General features: G+C 33.1%; 1 protein-coding gene across 4 annotated transcripts in view; it reads right to left on the bottom strand.

Annotated features, from left to right (window-relative positions):
* LOC148601475 (tyrosine-protein phosphatase non-receptor type 11-like) overlaps positions 1-21,722 on the bottom strand; it is a 63,636-nt gene that overhangs the window by 20,464 nt on the left and 21,450 nt on the right. For 3 of the 4 annotated variants that reach the window (XM_088554848.1, XM_088554846.1, XM_088554849.1), the window contains exons 2-4: positions 16,143-16,265; positions 2,583-2,777; positions 368-536 (exon numbers count right to left, since the gene is read on the bottom strand). In XM_088554848.1, coding sequence (XP_088410974.1) covers positions 368-536; positions 2,583-2,777; positions 16,143-16,265 — 487 coding nt within the window. Of the gene's footprint in view, positions 1-367; positions 537-2,582; positions 2,778-16,142; positions 16,266-20,471; positions 20,615-21,722 lie in introns of those variants that run through there. The other variant, XM_088554847.1, reaches the window with a different exon arrangement.

Below are 21,722 nucleotides of genomic sequence, written 5' to 3' on the forward strand. Positions count from 1 at the left end.
CACCATAAAACTTCAATCAAATAATTAAAAATTGTTGATTTTATAGTCTGGATCAAGTATGTAGTATCTGTCATGACTCCCAGCAGTAAAATTTTAGTCCCATAAAATCTGACTCATAGGCAAGTATATTGGGTAATCAGTGTTTTAAAATCAAATCCAAATGAAGAAACCTTTCCCACATTTAAAACACATGCTTTCTGAACCTAACACATTCTTTCAAAACTAAAGTTTTTACTTTCCAAAGGTGAAGTGGAAAGAATAAACAACTTTTCCATACCAAAATTGCCCAGGGTAACCATTGGAACAGGAAAGTAGAATCCTAAAACACTGCAACAATGTAGGATATTGACCAGAAATTTAAACCTACCATTTCATGATAGCAGATCATGACATGTGTGACCTTGTCTTCAACTCTAACAGACAAGACATAGTCACCAGGTTTACTTTGACTTTCACGGACCAGATAACTTCCATTCTTCCCTTTCTCCATTAATACCTTCTCTGCTTCCTTGCCTGATAAATGACCATGAAACCATCTGAAATGCGGAAAAAAAGACAGTTCTTAAAATTTTGTATTCAAGTCATACAGTCAAAATATAAGTCCTGATGTTTCCTCAGCCTGAAATCAAATCCAAAGACATGGCATAATTATATAATATATATTTAGATATTTCTATAGAAATGAGTGTCAGTGGTTTGAATTATTTCTCCACTGGAGACATAAAAATTATGATTTTCAACATGCTGGTTTTAGTGAACATATTAAAATCTTCTTCTTACCATAGAGAGTGGAGAAATAATTTAAATCGAGGATAAGCTGAAGGAGAATCCAAATGGGTAAGTTGACTTGCATGTGGAGTTTCCCATGGAAAGTACCAATTTTTCAAAAATCAAGAGCACTGACATGTTATTGCTATTAAAGATTAGGATTCCAGTGATCAATGTAATCAATGATGAACAACAATTACAGCAGAATTTGAATCATTACTTAGCGTGTTGTCAAAACCAATTTATCAATAACCCTTACATTAATTTTTAAACATATTTTGAACAAAGAACTGCATGTACTTGCAAGTTTATAATTCTCTGGTATTTTTATGGATATTCGCTGCTCTGATTAAGAATAACAAGGGTTTGAAAGGACTGTGAACTATTTTAAGGTCTGTCATGCTAGAACAAAAGTAGAAAAAAAAATGATGGATCAGTGTGCTTATTATTGAAATATAAGTATCCGAAATATTGGCAGGAAATGTTTTCTCTTGATTTTTTTAATGGGGTTTTATCTATTAGAAACCCCACAGAAAAACAATATTTCATAAAAACTTCTCCAATAATGTTTGTTGTGTTTCATGAAATTATGAAAAGAAAAGTGGGGTCACCTGGCCAAAAATACTTTTGCTACGAAATGGATAAAACCAGAGAAGTCTGAAAATCTTTTAAAAATGGCTAAACATGAGCAGCGAACATCCTTAAGATTGTTTTGTATAATGCATATACTTATCGTATGACAGTGATAATTTTAATTATAAACATAGGTTGCAATTTCATTTTTGTAAATTTGTCAGAAAAATTACCAAAGCTCTTGGTAAACAGGAAAATAAGGTTTTTATTAGTCATAAAGCTTTTGAATGTAGCATGTCAATATACTAAATTCCCCCTTTCTTCAAAATCTTTTTAAATTTCAACATGTACATGTATGTTCAAGCATAAATTCTGTTGACATCTGACCCTTCTGTAAACATGATAAATGTAGGTAAAGTTTATTAAGTCAACCAAATACCAATTACTTCCTTGTTAAGTTAAAACTTTTTTTTTCACCATTGGTTTTCCTGTATAGAATTTCTAATCTTAGCCAAAAAAATAGGGCATTGCCTACATACATGCATACATGTAGTAATTTATACAGTAGTTTAAATATGACACGAAAAAAAGGAAGTAAATAACCCAATCAAACTAAACTTTGATCTGTATTTTATGCTACTCCATAATTACGAAGTTTGACAGTGATTCTTCAATACATTCTTAAGTTATCATCAGGAAACTGTCATGGGATGGACAGAAACTTAGTTTTTTGGAGCGTACATCTCTCTTACAATAATAATAACACAAGATAATAAAGCAATGCACTATCATTACATAACACTGATATGGATAAAGTTTAGAACTGTGAGAAAATGAAAACCTGCAGTTGACCCTAGTATATATATATATCAATGTTTTTGTCAAGTCAGTGCTCTGTTTTTTTCTATAACCTTCCTCCCGTGGAGGCAAAAATGCCTTAAAAACATTTTTTAAAGATCTTAAAACTGATAAACTGTGTTAATAACCTTCTTCATATTCCCCAAAACATTTCTAGCTACTGGCTTGACACCATAATCAATCTTGACTTGCATTACAAGATGAACAACTCCGTACCCTAGTTCAACAAGACCTGGTCCAGTGCTTCCATATTTATCAGCTGGACACAAAAGTGTATGAGACAAAATGATGAACAAACACACAAGACAATATACCCCCCCTCATTGGATAGGGTTATAACAAATGGACCAATCACTACATTCAGTAGGTCTATCCTGTTTTACCTCTCAGTGGTAGGGTCCTCAGAGTTCAGTGGGTATTTCAGCTCAATAACAACACCATTTTTCTCTTTGAGTTGTCCCTGATTTTCCATGTAATATTGCACCAATTCTGCCAATGTGGCAAACTTCTCACCCCCATACAAATCGTAGTATTCACCATTGTTTTGTATTTTAATGTGTGTCACTTCAACTGCTCTCCTGAAAAATATAGAATATATTGGATCATCAGTAAGCTATCGATGGGGTACCAAAGCATATCATGTAAACATAACTTAAGTAGCAGTCTTTATAAAAATCAGGCAGGATGTGATTCATGCATATCAAAAACCCACAGAATTCAGTTTTTTTTTTTTTTTTTCAGAAACATTTATAGTTCACATTATCAGTCTCAGTTTTTCATTTAAGGATTAAGCTTTGGAGATAAAATTTATATAGATTGTACATGAAATTAGCACTTTGCTAATTTGGTTTGATTTGGATGAGTTTAGTGGGAGGTTATCTCTAAAGTACAGGTATGAATACAGAAAGGACTACTGTCACATAAAAATATAGCATATGTAAACCAAAAAAGCATCGTCTGATCCATTGGTTTTTTTCTATTCCGTGAATCACCTCATCATAGACAGTGTCTGAATTTTATAATGACTGGAACTTAAATCGTAAAAAAAATAGTACCAAGTAAACTGTTTTCTATTAAACCTCTGTAAAAACTGTCCCACATGTTGTACAAATGCAACAAAGATACTGGCTGCCTTCAATTCATCATTTGTAAGCATAAGATATTCATTGAAAATAACATTAATTGTTAATTGCTAAAATCAAAGGAATAAAAAAATAAACATGAAGATAATTTCAATAGCAAATGAATTAAAAATATACAATTTACACAGCCAAATGTGCCACATATGATTATCATATGGTGCTCGATTCATATGATAATCATGTGGTAATCATATGACAATCATATGATATTTATCATGTGGTAGTCATATGATTATCATATGATTCTCATATGATAATATGGGCTTGAAAACATATGATAATCATATCTTTGTGAAAAACATGTGATTAGCATATGATAACCATGTGATTATCATGTTATATGAAACATATAATTATCATATGGTGCTTGATTCATGTGATAATCATATGATGCAAACCATGTGATTCCCATGTGTGGCACATTTGCCTGTGTATGTAACAACATTTAAGATTTGACATATACCAGGAACAAGTTCTACATAAATCTTTGCACTCAAGATGACATTTGAGCATTTGCTCTCTAAATTCATTATTCTTTATAAATCTGCCTAACACATGTAATCCCTTCCTGCTTTTGGTCTTGGTTAATTAAACTATCTCCATGTTTATCCAAATGTTTCGATACCATGGGTGTTTTCAAAACAAAAATTGAAATTAAGATGATCTAAAGTTTGTTTGCTGCGGAAAGGAAAATGACACAAAGGACTAACAAATGCAGTAATTTAAACTCACGTTATGATTTTTTTTTTTATAAATATTGATGTGGTATTTTTTTCACAATGGCAAAAATTATAAAGGTATTAAATTACACAATAGCAGTAACTTTTACATGTACATGCATTAATTTCTGAATTTACAGGACCCTGTTCTTTTGTTTGTATATTACTGTCCTAAAAACCTAACTCGATCACTAACTCTTTCCTGTAACAACACCCAAACAAACAAAAATGTAACATGCTGTGACAAGCACAATAAGGACTTAGAATTTAAGGAAGTTGAGACTTATCTTGCCCTTAATCAGAATGTTTAACATATCTATATCAACTGCTACAAGTATGACCATGATTCAACTGGTGAATAAGAAAGTATATTCCTAATAATAAAACAGGAGAAATAAACCTAAAAATATTTGTAGACTGAACAGTGAATAAAACTTGAAATCTAAGCTTCTTAAAAACAAATTTGAATTTGTAAACTAAAGTTCCTGCATACTGAATAATTAATACCTTTTGTAATCTAAGTCAACAGCATCCCTAACGTAGGAATTACACTGACATCTAAACAGAAGTTCTGAACAGCAGTTTTATCCACTTCAAAAATAAATAAGTGGTACTTGTTCATTATTTGTGAAGTCTTGATTTGCTCCCAATTCCCACAAGTTACCCACCATAAAAGAAGATATCTTGTGCCTCTAATGTACCATGTATATAGAAACAATATAGGGCAAAAATTGCCTTTTATTTCCTTCCAAAAAAATGTCCGTCAGAAGACTGCAGCATAGTAAGCACGGTTAATTAAGTGTATTATAACGATTCTTAATTAAAAATTACCCTGAGCAAACTATTGCATACATTATGAGTAACATTCCTTTATAAATATCAACATATCATGCCCAACCTTCCAGTACAATTTCATCAAAATCCATTGTGAGTAGAAAAGGTTGTATTTTTAACATGTAAAAGCCTAAAATAGGTTTACCCTTATTTTCTTTTGTATCTAGGCATTCGACAGTAACTTGATTTGCTCATGCACAGATGGTATCAAAACCCTTCTATAAAATTTAATAAAAATCCCTAGAAACATTAAGGAGGAGTACACATAAGAAGAATAAACAAACAGAAAAACACAAACACCGGTGCACCTGGTATATGCTCCCATTTTTTTGTGGAGTTGCTCATTTGCTTTTTTTACTTTGTATGTATGATTTTAGTTACTTTATGTTCTTTGTTGTTTGTGTCTGTTTTCCATGTCTGGTCTTTGTCCCTGGATTACATTCTTTTGATTAGTGCTATAACCTGGGTTCCCTTGATTACTCTTTGCAGGGATATACAGCAAAGTATTGTCAATTCATGATGATCTGATCTAGTAATAATATACATGGAGGCCAATAACAAAATTACTGAAATGATAAAATCTAGGCCATCGTCAAAAGGAAAGTCTGTACAAAATATGGCAATCCATGTTCTTCAAGTGGCCAAGTGTTCTAGGATTCTACTTTCCTGTCACCTGGGACAATTGCAAAAAAATGCACAAGGAAATCACCATTTTAGACTCTGATTCAGGAAATGAAATTTGTACTTGTATCATTACTTTATATAACTAAGTAGTTTAAATCTATTTTTAAAGTTAAAAGTTAAAAAAAAGAACATCCAGGTTTTTAACGGCTCAAGATGTGAAATAGAGAAAGTAAAATCCAACAAGAGTCTCCCAGGAGCCTGAATCACCGGGTTAAATTTTGCCTTCCAAGGGCAATAACTAACAAGAAGTTGTCAGACAATTTCGTCTCCATGAAGACTTTGGTAGAACTTATCATGAGGATCATTTCATAAAACCAAAGCTTCATTCTGTCTAGTCAAAACCTCGGTAGCTCGAACTCCAAGGGACCATTGGATTGTGTATTATAGTTTTCAAGATATTGACTGAAAACTGCAAAAAACGTAATTTTTTTGCCTTTCAAGGGCAAGAACTCTTATATGGAGTCGTCTGACAACTTTGATCCCTGGAGACTTTAGTAGGCCTCATAATGAAAATCATTTCAGCAACTGAAAGTTGGTTAACAGATTTTCACCAAAATTTGACCACAGATAGATCTCATCATGCTGAATACTCTTACCCCCATGTCAGAATTTGACTAAAAGAAATGGTATGGAGATATATGCAAAAATCTGCTTCTATTTTTAGTAAATGAGGCCATGTTTTTTTAACCGATCAAAAATCCAAACAGTCATTTTGTTAAGGATACCCTAAAATACAAAAAAAGAAACAACTTTCATTGAATTCTGTACAGTAGTTTTTGAGAAGAAGATTTTTGAAAGTAATAACATCAAAAACAGCAAAAAACATCCAAAAAGGGCAATAACTACAACATGGATCAACAGACTTTCACCAAAATTTGACCACAGATAGATCTCATCATGCTGAATACTTTTACCCCCATGTCAGAATTTGGCTAAACGAAACCGTATGGAGATATATGCAAAAATCTGCTTCTATTTTTAGTAAATGAGGCCATGTTTTTTAACCGATCAAAAATCCAAACAGTCATTTTGTTAAGGATACCCTAAAATACAAAAAAAGAAACAACTTTCATTGAATTCTGTACAGTAGTTTTTGAGAAGAAGATTTTTGAAAGTAATAACATCAAAAACAGCAAAAAACATTCAAAAAGGGCAATAACTACAACATGGATCGACAGATTTTCACCAAAATTTGACCACAGATAGATCTCATCATGCTGAATACTTTTACCCCCATGTCAGAATTTGGCTAAACCTAACGGTTTTGGAGATATATGCAATAATTTGCTGTCTGACCCCTATGTTCTATTTTTGGTAACTGTGGCCATGTTTTTTAACCAATCAAAAATTCAAATGATTATTTTGTTCAGGATACTCTACGGAACAGTCATTATAAGCTTCATGCAAATCTATTCAGTAGTTTCAGAGGAGAAGATATTTGAAGAAATTATTAACGATTACGACGACGATGGACACCATGTGATGGCAATAGCTCACATGGCCTACAGCCAGGTGAGCTAAAAAGATGATAGGCACATTCATGTTTATGTCTCTAGGTCTATCTGAACAGAGTAAGAAATAGTGGCCTGCCTGCAAGTCCAAGACCGGAAATTTTTTGGCAGAGCTGGCTAATTTTAGCAAAAATCTATATAGCAATATAGTAAATATATTGAAAAATGGTATTCAGGTCTGGCTAGAATGTGAGGGAGTTTCCTACCCTGCATCTGTACCAAAAAGACAGGTTTGATCCACAATTCATAGTTATTTGGGTTTTTTTTTTTTGCAGAGCACTTGACATAACAGAAACACCTTGAATGCATACTTCAAAATAAACTGTGACTACAGAAATATTTCTCAACTGACACATGTGGTCGCTGTTTTCCAGTATTTGATTACAGTGGCATATATTGTATTCATGAAAGAGATATGGAAGTGTTATTCTTGTGATACTTATGCTACTATACACTAAATACTATTGTATAGCTCGAGTAGTTCATGTAAAACTGACCTAATCAGAAGAAAACTTTATATCAAAGCCTGAAAAAGAAATTTCAAAGTCAATAGACCCTGACTGCCAGGCCATATGCATGAAAGATATTATTGATCTGGCTAGAAGTAGCGGTTTGCAAACTGACCTAATCAGAAAACTTAAATAGAAAATCCTAATGTGGACAGAGACACCGATGCTGGCAAAGCATTACCTTCGTTAGGCCTTCCACAATACATGTTGCAGGTATGACATACATGTATACAAAGAATACTTTTTCTCCAAGGCTGAGAATGGTCCATGGTTTTAATACATAGGGAATAGATGTATGCATTGTAAAAAATATATATGTTATACTTTCAACTTTGTAAAATACTGAAAATATTGTAAAACTAGAGGACAAAGCAAAGACTATCATCATATTGTCTTGTATTAAAAATTTATTGGTTCTTAAAATTATTATAATGGGCCATTCAATTTTAGCAGTCAAAGATCACTAAGTTTTTTTTTCAATTTAGATCCTATGAATAAGGTTATATACATGTACCCGAACCAGAAATCAATTTTAGGTCCATTTTAAAGCCATAAAAGTTACATAGAAAAAATCTCTTCATTTCTTTTTTTTCCACATACTTCCTATCAATTCATGATGGAGGTACTGATTAACTACAATGTACCTATCTGGTAAAAAAAAGCATAAATCCCCAGCAAAGTGATATCAAATACTTTAGAAATTGGGAATCACGGTTTCTTGGCCAAGCCTGCAGCATTAAGGAATGATGACTGGTTGGTTTGGAAACACTGCTTCTTGGCCTGCAGCATTAAGGACTGGTTGGTTTGGAATGAGTAATGTGTATGAGTGGGGTGACATGTCTTACTGAAGCCTGTATATTGTTTAAGTACCTGTCTACATAAAGTTCAGACACTTCCAAGGGTAAAGAGATTCATGGAGTAGAAAAACCCACCAAACAAACAACGCTTTTTCAGTCTACATTTATGATTTTCTCCAACCAGCAAGGACTAATGTTTTACCTACTCTGACCCATGTGTGCCTTAACAAAAACTTGGGTGGGAGATTTGGGTCTCAGTATTGTATTAATTTTCCAATAGACTTCTATAGTGAAGTGCATATTTTTAGGATTTTTAAAAAATATGCAAATTGATTCAATAAAACTTTCACTTATGTAGCATTTCTAAGGACATGTGAAAAAATAATTTCCCGCAAAGAAAATACGGTGAGTCCACGAAGATCGGACAGAAAAGTAGTCTTGAACTATAAATAGCCATTTTCCCTACTTTCACTTTCGTTTTGCACTCACCAAACCAACCTTTTCAGTGGAACATATTTATGATATTATATTAGATTTTCTTTTAAAAAAGTTCTTCTTACAGTGTGATGTTTTCTCTATTTTATAAGTCATTGTTCATATCTTTTGACAAAACATTAGTTTGTAGAGAGGCAAAAAGAAAATGCACTATATTTTTATAGCATCCATGTTTTGATGTACACCCGCTCAGGGATATGCAATACGATACTGGTACCTTTGGCTAGTCATCAAACCTGGTTTAATCCACAATATCACTTAGAAATGATTGTAACCATGGTAACAAGTCAGGATAATAGTGATAATTTCATCTTTCTTGCTAATCTTGATAGCCTTAGTTTGTACTTTTTGATACACACCCCTTCCCAATCTAAGATCAAGCCAAAAAAACAATATGCCTGTTTCCTCCTACCCTACCTACCCTATTTTTCGTGCCTACCCTTAACGTTCTTCGATCATTTTGGTATAAGCACCATTTAAGTTTAAACTGTTTCCCCATTAACTCAATGTAAAATGTTTTTGAAAAATAAAATAATTTCCCTACCTACATGTACCTATCCTATTTTTTTTCTTGCTGGTAGCAGGAAACGAGACTAGTATTTTTTTGGCCTTATGGTTTTCAGTAATTTTGATAAAACCTTTACATGTACCTAAGTGCTGGTGATGTTACTGAGAATAATATGACTAAGTACATTTTTTACTGATTTCAATTTCGTTTGTGTATACAAATGTAAATAAATACAGGATTTCCTGACCTTGTAACCAACATTACAAACCAAACATCACAGACTTTTAACTTTTTTCTAAACAGTTTGATTGCAGATACAAACTTGGTAATGCCTGTTACAAAGTCCATAGATATTTGTAAGAAACATTTCAAAATGATCTTTCAGAAATTCTAAACTAATTTGACATCTTCTTCTTGTCCTTACAAACATTCCAAGTCAGCAATTTCTGGCCTCTGTATGTATTGTTTTGTTTTCACTAACAGTATACCTTTATGTTGCTGAAGAATAAGGGGGCAACTATTTCTCAGTACCAGGGTATAATGTTCTTCTGGGGCCAGGCACAGCCTGCCCTATGGTGTGAGCGTTTCCTTGTCACTCATTGAAGACCCATGCATGGCCTTAAGCTGACAATTTTTCATTCCAGTGGGGTTGTTGTCTCTTTGACATATTCACCATATCCATTCTCATTATACATGGTGTAATATTTTAACAATCACCTAACTAAGCCCGCATGCTTTTTGTAGATTATCAGTTTCAAATGATAACCCTTTGCCTTTTCTTTTCATTAAAACAAAAAATCAAGTTTTAAAGGCCTCTTGGCTCATACAGAATCAACAAAAGGATAACATCCTGTCCTAAAGGGTTTACTACAAGGATAACATCCTGTCCCAGAGGGATTACTTCAAGGATAATATCCTTTCCCACAGGGCTTACTACAACATTACATGTACATGTACTGAGAGATAATTGACTGGTGTCTCAACCTTCAGATATAAACCTATTCTATATAAAGACCTACATTGTCAGGATCTATATGACTATCAAATGTGAGTCAAACATTTCTAATAGGAGGTCACAATTTTGATACATGTTTACACAGTGTAAAGTTTGAATAACAATGGTTCAATACTTTTTGAGGTATATATTACACAAAATATGGACCCCCCCCCAAACATGACAAAAGGACAGATTTGGGTGGCTACTAAACCTGATTTCAACATTGGTGTTGCTTGTAAGAAAAGAAAATTAACAAGTAGAGGCGATAGGACACCATTCATTTCTCAAGACACATCGTTGGTCTTTTACTTGGACCCTACTAACTCTGAGAGAAACAATGGATCCCTAGTTATGACAAAGAAAAAAATACATTTTCCAATAAAAACCTACTAAACTGATTAATGAACTTATACTAAGACAATTGGAAAAGCTAGCCATTAGGAGTCATCAATGAGGAAATAGACACTTTAGGATCATTTACATCAACATTCACAATGCACTATACATAAACTTGTTGTACATGTATTAACATACATAATACACAACATAAACAAGGTTATAGAATCTTGTAGAAACAGTGTACATTTCTTGAATATAGAACCTTCCTAAATTGAATATAATATCAAAGAAAACACATACGTATGCTCTTATAGTGAACATTATACTTGCCAACTGTCACTATTTGTTGGGGGGTTTCCCCGATCTCTAAAAATTCAAATATTCAAAGCCCAATATTGACCATAATTTACTATTCGAAATTCAAATAAGTAGTGCATTAGATTTGTTTTGTCATAAAAAAGCAAAAAAACAGCATTTTAATGAATTTAAAGACCCTAAATTGGTTTTCTTTGCTGTGTCAAATCCCAATGAACATATTTAAACTTAAAAGTTGGCAGTTATGAAACGTATTTACAATATACATAGGCAATAAACAAAGTTAAAACGTTGTAGAACCTTCCTTAAAACAATGGACATGTGAAAAAAAAAATACAAAATAGCCAAAGAATTCTACCGATTTGTGTTCAGGGATTGATTACCAGACCAAATCTCCTACATGTAGGTCTGAAAAGATCCTATATATCTCACAAAAGAAATTTTAACCAGTTATGTTGACGAAAATGGTAAGTGATAGGTTCAGTTGCATGTATAATTTGAAGTAAAAAAGCCTATTCAGCATATACCATAAAAAAACAGTTCATCATTTGCTCGGGATTCAAAATTTCAAAAGCTAAAATGGTATTCTTATCAACAATTGGCTCTTGTCCTTTATTTTGAAATAAGCAAAAAGAGCCACACAACAGTAATGAATACCTTCCTAGTTGAAATTACTTGATGGTTCTAGAATTATTTTTCTTAAGGCTACACCTACTAAGCATTTGTATAATCAACCCAGCAATCCTCATGTCAAGGATCTGGACACTTTAAAAAAAAAAAAATTGGGTCATTGGCATGTGAAAAGTCTTCATCACTGATTTAAACTTTTGGCCTTGAATTCCACTTCTAACTTTTTCACTACAAAATCAAGTAACCCCCCTCCTCTTTAGCATGCATTCAATTAGGTTATTCTCTTTCTAACTTTGAACTATTTTTAGACCAACTATCATATGTCACACAGCAAATCAGGAATATAAATAAAGTTTATAGTGAAGCAATACTTGTAAATATATGCATAAAGATGTTATAACATATTAATAAAAGTTTATTGTAGTGTCATAAAACTGCTAAATTAAATTTCAAGGCTGTTCTAATAACAGACCTATGCAAATGAACTGTATCTTATGTTTGAAAGAAAGTACTAAGGGAAAAAATGTACAAGAGTGCCTGTTTACCTTTGGCACAATTCATGTTGGAGAATCCCCCCATTGCCACTGCCTCATATTAACGCAAATTTTTAATGTAAAATTTCTATTATGTAGTATTTTTCACTGAGAATAAAGTAATTCTAACCAAAGGCTTCACACAAACATAACAAATCTTACATTTTAAGTAGTAGTCTTTGTTCGAATCATGCAAAATCTGAAAAATGTGATACACCCCAAAAAGGCTACATATTTTTATTTTTGTAATTAAATTGTTTTATGGGTCTATACTATGAAATGCGTACTTATTCATTCAAATCTACCTGCTCTTAGGAGATAATCGACATTGAAAATCCAATAGATTCTATTGTATTTGAGTGTCATTTACAGAGTTATCTCCCTTAATTTTGAAATCTACAGTGCATTCTATATAATTTTTACCTCATTAGAGCACAGGTTATATGAAAAACCATATGTTTATTTCAGTTTACTATAACATTTCAAACAAAATATCAAAATAAAAATATGTAGGCTTTTTACCCATGAATCACATTTTGCATGATCCTTATCTGGAATGCTACTTAATGTGTGAGATTCTTAATTTTTGATTTTGTGGGAGCACCCCCACCCTCCACTAATGTAGGAGGGTTAGCAGGAATGAGAGTATTAAATCCTGTTTTGTGAGCTTTTTTAACCCCTAGACACACTATTCTCCATGCCTATTAAATTGACATGGTACAGTGATTAGTGGTACATGTATTAAGAAAGTGTCCAGGCAAAATCTAAGTAATGGGTGGCACATGACAAATTTTGTTTTCAAAACTTTTTCATCCATTTCATATCACAAACGCATCCGTTCTTGAAGTTGAATGTTGGTTTTTAATTAACTGCAATGATTAAAGAAAAATAAATTTCTGTACATAGAAAGTATTGAAATTCATTGAAAAGGGGAGATAACTCTTTATATAGTAAGCAAAACATTAAAAAATCATTTTTCCAAATATTGGCATTAAAAAAAATATTCATTTTGTATGGTAGAACCATATGTAGGAACTAAAATTCAGTGGAAAAAAAATATGTTGTGCCATCCATATCATAGGGTTTGTCTGATTTTTACATGGACAGCCTCTTAAATATGGCACAATTTTTATGAATAGGGAAAAACTGTTCAATCTGTTGGTAGTTTCAAAACATGCAAAAGGCCTTCTTTTTAGTAAAAAGTTAGTAGTCTTCCGCTACTAGGCCTCTGTTTTCTGTATCTGTGGATTAAACCGTTAAGTCTGAGGTTTGTTTAACAGAATAACTACACCTCCAATTCCAACAATATGAATGGTTAATGTTGAGTTCTTTATATACAGTAGAGTTCGTTTATAACGAATCTCTGGGGACTCTGTTAGGTACTTCGTTATATGCATCATTCATTATATCAGAAACTTTTTTTTTCAAAATTAGGATTATCTGCTTTTTGTTTTCTTAAAAGTGGTATTATCGCTTAAGACGTAGCAATATTGATGCGTTTTTTTTCTAGCAGTAAATTAAATAATTGTTTTGTAATGTGTATTTATTATAAATTATGTATAAAAAAGAAAACAGTTGTTTTTGTTGTAGTTGTTTTTATAAACTCGCATACTTTCTCTTTTATCAGTGTTCTAGTCTGTCTTTCTTGTAGGGCACCCATGCGAGACCCCGAACAAAGATAAGTATCATGTGGTTAAACTGTTACATAGTATCGAGATCAGTTGCCTTTCTCTTCATATTGGAGTTTCTATTTTGTGAAGTATTTTTATCATCAAACCTTTTCGAGTCTGCAGTAATTTACACAGCACTTTCAACAGCTTGAAGCGTGAAAAACATTTAGATGGATTACCAACAAACCTAATAATTAAATCAAAAATGACAAAAGTTCACAATCTGGGATGTTCTTTGGCTAAATTTTTCAATGGCTTAGGTGTCATTTTTTGATTGATATTTTAATGAGTAATAAAACAATAATACAGGTAAGATTAGCCAATCATCTAACTGTATGTTCATCAACCATGTAATTGTTGATTAATCAATTACCATAAGTAGCAGACAACTGGTGCCCGATGTTTACATAACAATTAAATTGACCCTTCCTTTTATCAAGGCAAACTTCAGCAACAAATCTGTCACCAGACCATAAGAAATACTTTTGTTACATCCCTGATTTCGCTATAACGAATTCGTTATATCAATTACGAAATGCATTAGTTTCAAAACACTGGGACTGAGAAATATGTTCTGATTCGTTGTAAACCTGAGTTTGTTATAAGCCTGTATATTATAAGTGAAAACTACTGTATACAGATGTTTGGTTATTTAGCAAGGCTGCTAAGCCCTGCTAGTGATCAAAGGTTTTCTTACTTTTAAGTTTCCATGAGAAACTCCAAATGAAGAATAACTTTTCCACAAATAAACACTGCTTTCCGAACTTTACAATCCTTTCAGACATTCATTTTTTTTTTTTACTTGCCAAAAGGAAAGTCAATTATATAAAAATAAACTTTCCCACAGCAAAACTGCACATGCCCAGAGTGATAAGATAATGGAATCCTAGAACACTGTCAGCTCTCTTCTGTCAATTTTGCATAATGTGCCTTCAAATTTGCCTCTAACTTGCTAAAGTGTCCTTTTGAGACTAGGAAAACTCTATCTTTTCAAAAGCTGCATAGAACAGAAACAATGTAAATTTTTGCCTTTCAAGGGCAATAACTCTTATATGAAGTCATCTGACAACTGTGATCCCTGGAGACTTTTGTAGTCCTTATAGTAAAAATCATTTCAGATATAGAAAGTTTCATTCTATCTATCATAGTTTTCAAGATATAGGCTGAAAACTGTAAAAAAAAAAGTCATTTTTCACCTCTCAAGGGCAATAACCCTTACATGGAGTCGTCTGACAACTTTGATACCTTGGAGCCTTTTGTAGGCTTTATAATAAGGATATTTCAGCAATTGAAAGATATTGGCCAAACCTAACAGTTCTAGAGATATATGCAAAAAACTACTGTACGACCCCTATGTTCTATTTTTAGTAAAGACGGCAATGTTTTTTAACTGATCAAAAATCCAAACAAGCATTTGGTTAAAGATACCCTAAAAAACAAAAAATACCAACTTTCATTGAATTCTGTAAAGTAGTTTCTGAGGAGAAGATTTTTGAAAGTAACAACATCAAAAACAGCGAAAAATGTCCAAAAAGGGCAATAACTCCAACATAGATCAACATATCTTCACCAAAATTTGACCACATATAGATCTCATCATGCTGAATAATTTTACCCCATCACAATTTGGCTAAACCTAACAGCTTTGGAGATATATACAAAAATCTGCTGTCTGACCCCTATGTTCTATTTTTAGTAATGGCGGCCATGTTCTTTAACCAATCAAAAATCAAAAGTCATTTTGTTAAGGATACCCTAAAAAACAAAAATACCAACTTTCATTGAATTCTGTATGGTACTTTTTGAGAAGAAGATTTTTTAAAGTAATAACATCAAAAACAGCAAAAAACGTCCAAAAAGGGCAGTAACTCCAACATGGGTTGACAGATTATCACCAAAATTTGACTACAGACAGATCTCATCATGCTGAATACTTTTACCTACATCACAATTTGGCTAAACCTAACGGTTTTGGAGATATATACAAAAATCTGCTGCCTGACCCCTAAGTTCTATTTTTGGTAACAGCGGCCATGTTTTTTAACTGATCGAAAATCCAAACACTCATTTTGTGAAGGATACTCTAAGAAACAGTCATTATAAGTTTCAGGCAAATCTATTCAGTAGTTTCAGAGGAGAAGATGTTTGAAGAAATTGTTAACTACGACGGATGCCAAATGATGGCAATGGCTCACATGGCCTATGGCCAGGTGAGCTAAAAAGACATTGACTTAAACCTAAAGTTATGTTACAATGTTACCTGACAGATAACGTGAAATCATTTGGCGTACTGCTGCTGTGTCGAGCCAAAAAACTGCCATCGTAACCTCGCTCCTTCAATAGTTCCTCCGCTTTGATTCCACTAATGTTTGGATGGAACCATCTAAAAATAGAAGTTTAAAAATAAATGTACATGTACATGTATATTATATCATAACCATGTCAATCAATAAGGCATTCCATTTTCAAGGACATATTAGTGGGAGATGAATATATGGCTCTCAAAAAAATACAGATCTGAATACAGACAGGGCTATCGTTACATAAAAATATAGCATATCAGTGATTTTGTTCCTTGCTTTAAAAGCTGCCAAAACTCTTAATTTTTTGGGAAATTTTTACCATATTTTCAACACATTTGGAAAATAAGGAGGATATATGGTATGGGGGACAGAAAAGTGTCAAATCTGTATGCTGATCCGAAACTGAAAATCGATACCTAACTGACAAATATGTACTCCCAATATTCATTAGGTTACGACTTGCCAAAAAAAAATCATTCCCCCGAAGTGAATCAAGTACCGGGCCGAGAAATCATGTCTTGAGGAACATTTCAATTGTTTCTTCACCTTGTTTTAAAAAAAATTATGCCTGACAATTGGGAATTTTCCTTTGAAAAAATATTTTTACGACATTTTGGGAAAAGTCTCTAGGGGAAACAGTCGATATTTGGCTGCAATAAATATGTATATGTAGATTGAAAAAGCAATGTTTGTTTGGCAGGTTTCTCTACACCATGAATCACCTCTACCAAAGGCAATGCCTGAATTTTATATACACTTGTAGTAGGAAAGACACTACAGGAGTAATGTATGATAGAAACCAATTGTTTTTTCCAAGAAGAATTTGATGCCTTAAGTTCACCATGAATCACCTCTACCAAAGGCAATGCCTGAATTTTATATGGACTTGCAATAGGAAAGACACTACAAGAGTAACATATGGTAGAGACCAATAGACCCTTTTGTTGTATGTTGGTGAGCATGCTCAATATACACTTCCGCGAGGTAGAGCTTGGGTAGAACAAAAGAGTTTTCCTCGCAGAAGTGTATATTGAGCATGCTCTATGCATGCTCATCGACTACCCCAACGTTAGCACAAAAGGGTCTGTTGTTTTTCCAGGAAGAATCTAGCAGCCTATGTTCACAAGACTTAAGTACATATGCTTAAATCTCAATTACTGCCTATTTGATTTTTGTATTTGCCCTTCTCAACCATGGTAAAATAAGCTTATGTGACTCATAGTAATAAAGGAAGAATCAATTGATTTTAAGTGCTACAATAAGGACATCAGATATGTACAAATGTACATACTGGTACTGATGTATTCAATATATCCAATACCACGAAATCACTATTTACATGAATTACTCGTAGTTTAAGAGCACTAAATTGTAGCTTCAATACCATTTCCTTAAATTGAAAAAAAAGAGAAAGAATTTTCAACTTGGAATTTGTCATCAGATTTACAAATATCATTAACCAAATGGTAGCAAAATTTTCAATGACAAATGTTGTACCATTACATGCAGCATAATAATATAAAGGTTTATAACATTATCAATCAAAGAACTTCAATGAGCATGCTGACAATTTGCACTCTTAAGAAAACTTTAGTCCCTATACCCATACAACAAGAAGCTCCCATGAGCCTGAATAGCTCACCTGTTTTAAATTTTAACTTTCAAGGGCCCAACAATTTTTAGTCAAGAGGACTTTGGTAGGACTTATCATAAGGTTCATTTCAGCAATTAAAGGTTTCTTTCGATCTATCATATCGTAATATTGACTTAAAACAAGCATTCTGACAGTATTGCTGATGCAATACAGTGTCTCCTTTCGGCCTTTGAACTCATTGCCTTTATGAGATTTTTTTTATATATGTGAACTAACAATGGATGGTATTATTTTTTAACAATCAAAAGAAAATAACTCTTGAACAGCAAGAGCAAATTCCATCAAAATCAAACCTGAGCTTCATTTTACAGTAGATAATAACATTTTTGCATTACAGAAAGCTGCATAAAGACATTCTCTTTCTATCACCTGGAAAGTTGAAAAAAACTTCGTTATTATGAATTAAAGAGCAAATAACTCTAGTATGACAGCAGCAATATGCATCAAAATGATGAAACATAAAATTTGATGTAATTTTCTATGTCAAAGGGCCATAAGTTCCATATAAACCATTTTGCTGCAATAATATTTAAATTCAATTTGTAACTTGTCATGATAAGACTAGCTAACAAATATGAAATCAATTGGATGAGGCATTACAAAGAAAAGTCTGGAAAACATAAAATTTTATGAAATTTTCTATGTCCAAGGGACACAACTTCTGTAAAAATCATTCAACCGTATCATCATTCGAACTTAACTTGTAACTTGTCATGATAAGTCCATATACCAAATATGAAATCAACTGGATGAGGCATTACAAAAAAAAAGTTCAGAAAACAAAATTTCATGAAATTTTCTATGTCCAAGGGCCATAACTTCCGTAAAAATCATTCAACTGTAAGGTCATTCACACTTAACTTGTAACTTGTCATGATAAGACTATATACCAAATATGAAATCAATTGGATGAGGCATTACAAAAAAAAAGACCGGAAAACCAAGTGTAACTAACGGACTGACAGACTGACTGACAGACAGACGGATGGATGGAGTGCAAACCTAAGTCCCCTTCAGCATTTGCTGAAAGGGAACACAAAGAAGTCATTTTTCCCCTTTCCATGCCTATAACTATTACAAGGAGTTGTCTGACAACTTTTATCACTGAAGACTTTTATAGGCCTTACAATAAGGATCATTTCAGCAATTGAAAGAATTTGGCTAAACCAAATGGTTTTGGAGATATAAGCGAAAAACTACTGTCTAACCCCTATATTCTATTTAAAGTTAACGCAGCCATCTTTTTCCAGTTCTATGCAGGATACCAAAAGGAACATTCATACCAAATTTGGTTCTAATTGGTCAAGTAGTGTCAGAGAAGATTTTTTACCGAAATAACATTAAAAATAGCAAAAGAACTTTGAAAAAGGGCAAAAACTCCCACATAGCCTAAAAGATTTAATGAAAGTTTAAACTCACACAGATCTCATCATGCTGAACACTTTATCCATGTCAGAATTCAGCTAAACTTAACGGTTTTGGCTATATATGCAAAAAACTACTGTCTGGCCCCTATGTTCTATAATTAGTAATGGTGTGCATGTTTTCCAACACATCAAAAATTCCCACAACAGTTCTATGCAGGATACCGCAAGAAACATTCATACCAAGTTTGGTTTGAATTAGTCAAGTAGTGTCAGAAGAGAAGATTTTTGAAAGAAATAACATTAAAAACAAAAAAAAAATGTTGAAAAAGGGCAATAACTACAACATGGGTCAACAGATTTTCACCAAAATTTGACCACAGATAGATCTTATCATGCTGAACACTTTTACCCATGTCAGAATTTAGCTAAACCTAATGGTTTTTGAGATACATGTATGTGCGAAAAACTACTGTCTGACCCCTATGTTCTATTTTTAGTAGCAGCATGCATGTTTTTTGACAGATCAAAAATCCCAACATCAGTTCTATGCGGGATACCCCAAGAAACAATTATACCAAGTTTGGTTCCAATTGGTCAAGAAGTGTCAGAGGAGAAGAGTTTTGAAAAATTGTTAACAACAACGATGGATGGATGCCATGTGATGGCATCAAACAGCCAAAAACATAATACCTCTGCAACATCATTACAATACATGGTCTATATATTACATTGTGTACATGTATCTTAACAGGCTCAGTACATGTACTACTAATTACATGTAGCATATTAAGCCAAAACAGTACATGTAGAAGACACACGTACATGTTATAATGTATTCGTGTTTAAGTTAAATACAAGTTGTACAATGTAAATGTATTGACAAATTCACAAAAGAAAAAAAAAAGTACTGAATAAAAGGAATGCATCATTGCTACTTAACTTCATAACAATTACAAGTAGGTCAAATTACCACAGACCTTGTTGTTTATATAGTGATTAGAAACTAAAATTATATTGAGTCATTCAACTTCGATTCTTTTTAACACATACATGTACTCTGTAATTATCAATAATGTAATGCATAATTTATTCTATATACTCCTACAAAATGAATTATTATTATGTAAATAAATGGCAATCTCCAAACCAGGAAGTAAAGAAAACTACACTAAAATCTAACCAAGTGAAAAAACCTTAAAATTCAATGGATTAAAAAAGGGAAGAGTTTCAAATCTTGAGGAATATAAAATTTATAAAATACATACTTTTTCTGTTCGACCATTCTGGCGATCTTTGATGATCTATGTACAGACATAGTATGAAGTGCAGGAAGTCCTTTATAAACCACATTTACACCCTGACTATTGTATATTTAAATTGATAATTTTAGGGGAAAACACGGGGCTCAAAACAGGGAAGAAGTGAACCCTTTTCATTTTAAAAGACAAGGTTTATTAGAAGAATTTATGGCCTGAAATATAGGATTATAAAAATGATACAATTGATGAGAACATTTTGTTGTTTATAAGAGGGAGGGTCAACACAGGAATTTTTTTAATCTTCAAGTTGGTACTGTCGGCTGTGCCTGGCCTCAACATCAATTAAAAATTTGTTAGAAGGAAAATATACAGGTACATGTATTTCAAGAGGGGAGTCCAAATGGGCAAGATGGTTTGAAATTCTCGATAAAGAATTTGGGTATCAATTTTGACACTCCTAATAAAATACAAAACACATTGCTGGTATACGTTTTTTGAAGTAGTGTTAATTACAAATGAAGATTTTTTTTACAATGTATTCATGTACATGTACACATCATGCAGATTCAACTACCTTCCATTAGAGGCCCTTAATGGCCCTTCTGCTCACTATACTACCATAAAAGCCCCACAATACATCTTAAATGACAGTAAAAGTCATTGTGGCCAACAAGCCCCTTCCTTAACAAGTACTGAAATGATAGCCATAATCTAAATCTGACAAAAATGGATGAAGGAAGTACAATGACATCTTCAACGGTTTTTTTTTTAAATATTTTGAAAAGTCTGAGTTTTGTTAAGAGAATGCTATACATGTACATGTTTCAGATTTAGTGGAAATCTTATGATTAAAATACAAAAACTAACTCTACAAGTAGTAACCAAACTAAGACCCCTTACACCCATGAAAGTCACAAGAAAAAACTCAAAAATTCTTTATGATGACGCCCCGTGCAGGTCCGGGTGTTAAAAGAATAGGCCTGCAGCAGCGCTAAGCTTGTCGTATAAGGCGACTAAATAGTGCTCAGAAACCTAGCCGGGGGCTAGGTGCTCTGCCCACAGAGCGACTGGGATGTGTGTCCCAGGTGGTGGAATGGGGTACCCCTGGCGTGTTACATGCTGGGGTTGTCAGGCTATAATACGGAAAACCTGACCGCAAACCATAGTGGTGCACCGTGTTGGGAAAGATGCCACGTTCCTCGCACGTTAAAGAACCCTGCTGTGGTATTCGATAGGAGTAGGAACCTTTGCGCTCTG

The sequence above is a fragment of the Perna viridis genome, chromosome 12 (assembly GCF_037379345.1).
Source record: "Perna viridis isolate PV_CMFRI_1.1 ecotype Kerala chromosome 12, ASM3737934v1, whole genome shotgun sequence".
NCBI classification, from domain to species: Eukaryota; Metazoa; Mollusca; class Bivalvia; order Mytilida; family Mytilidae; genus Perna; species Perna viridis.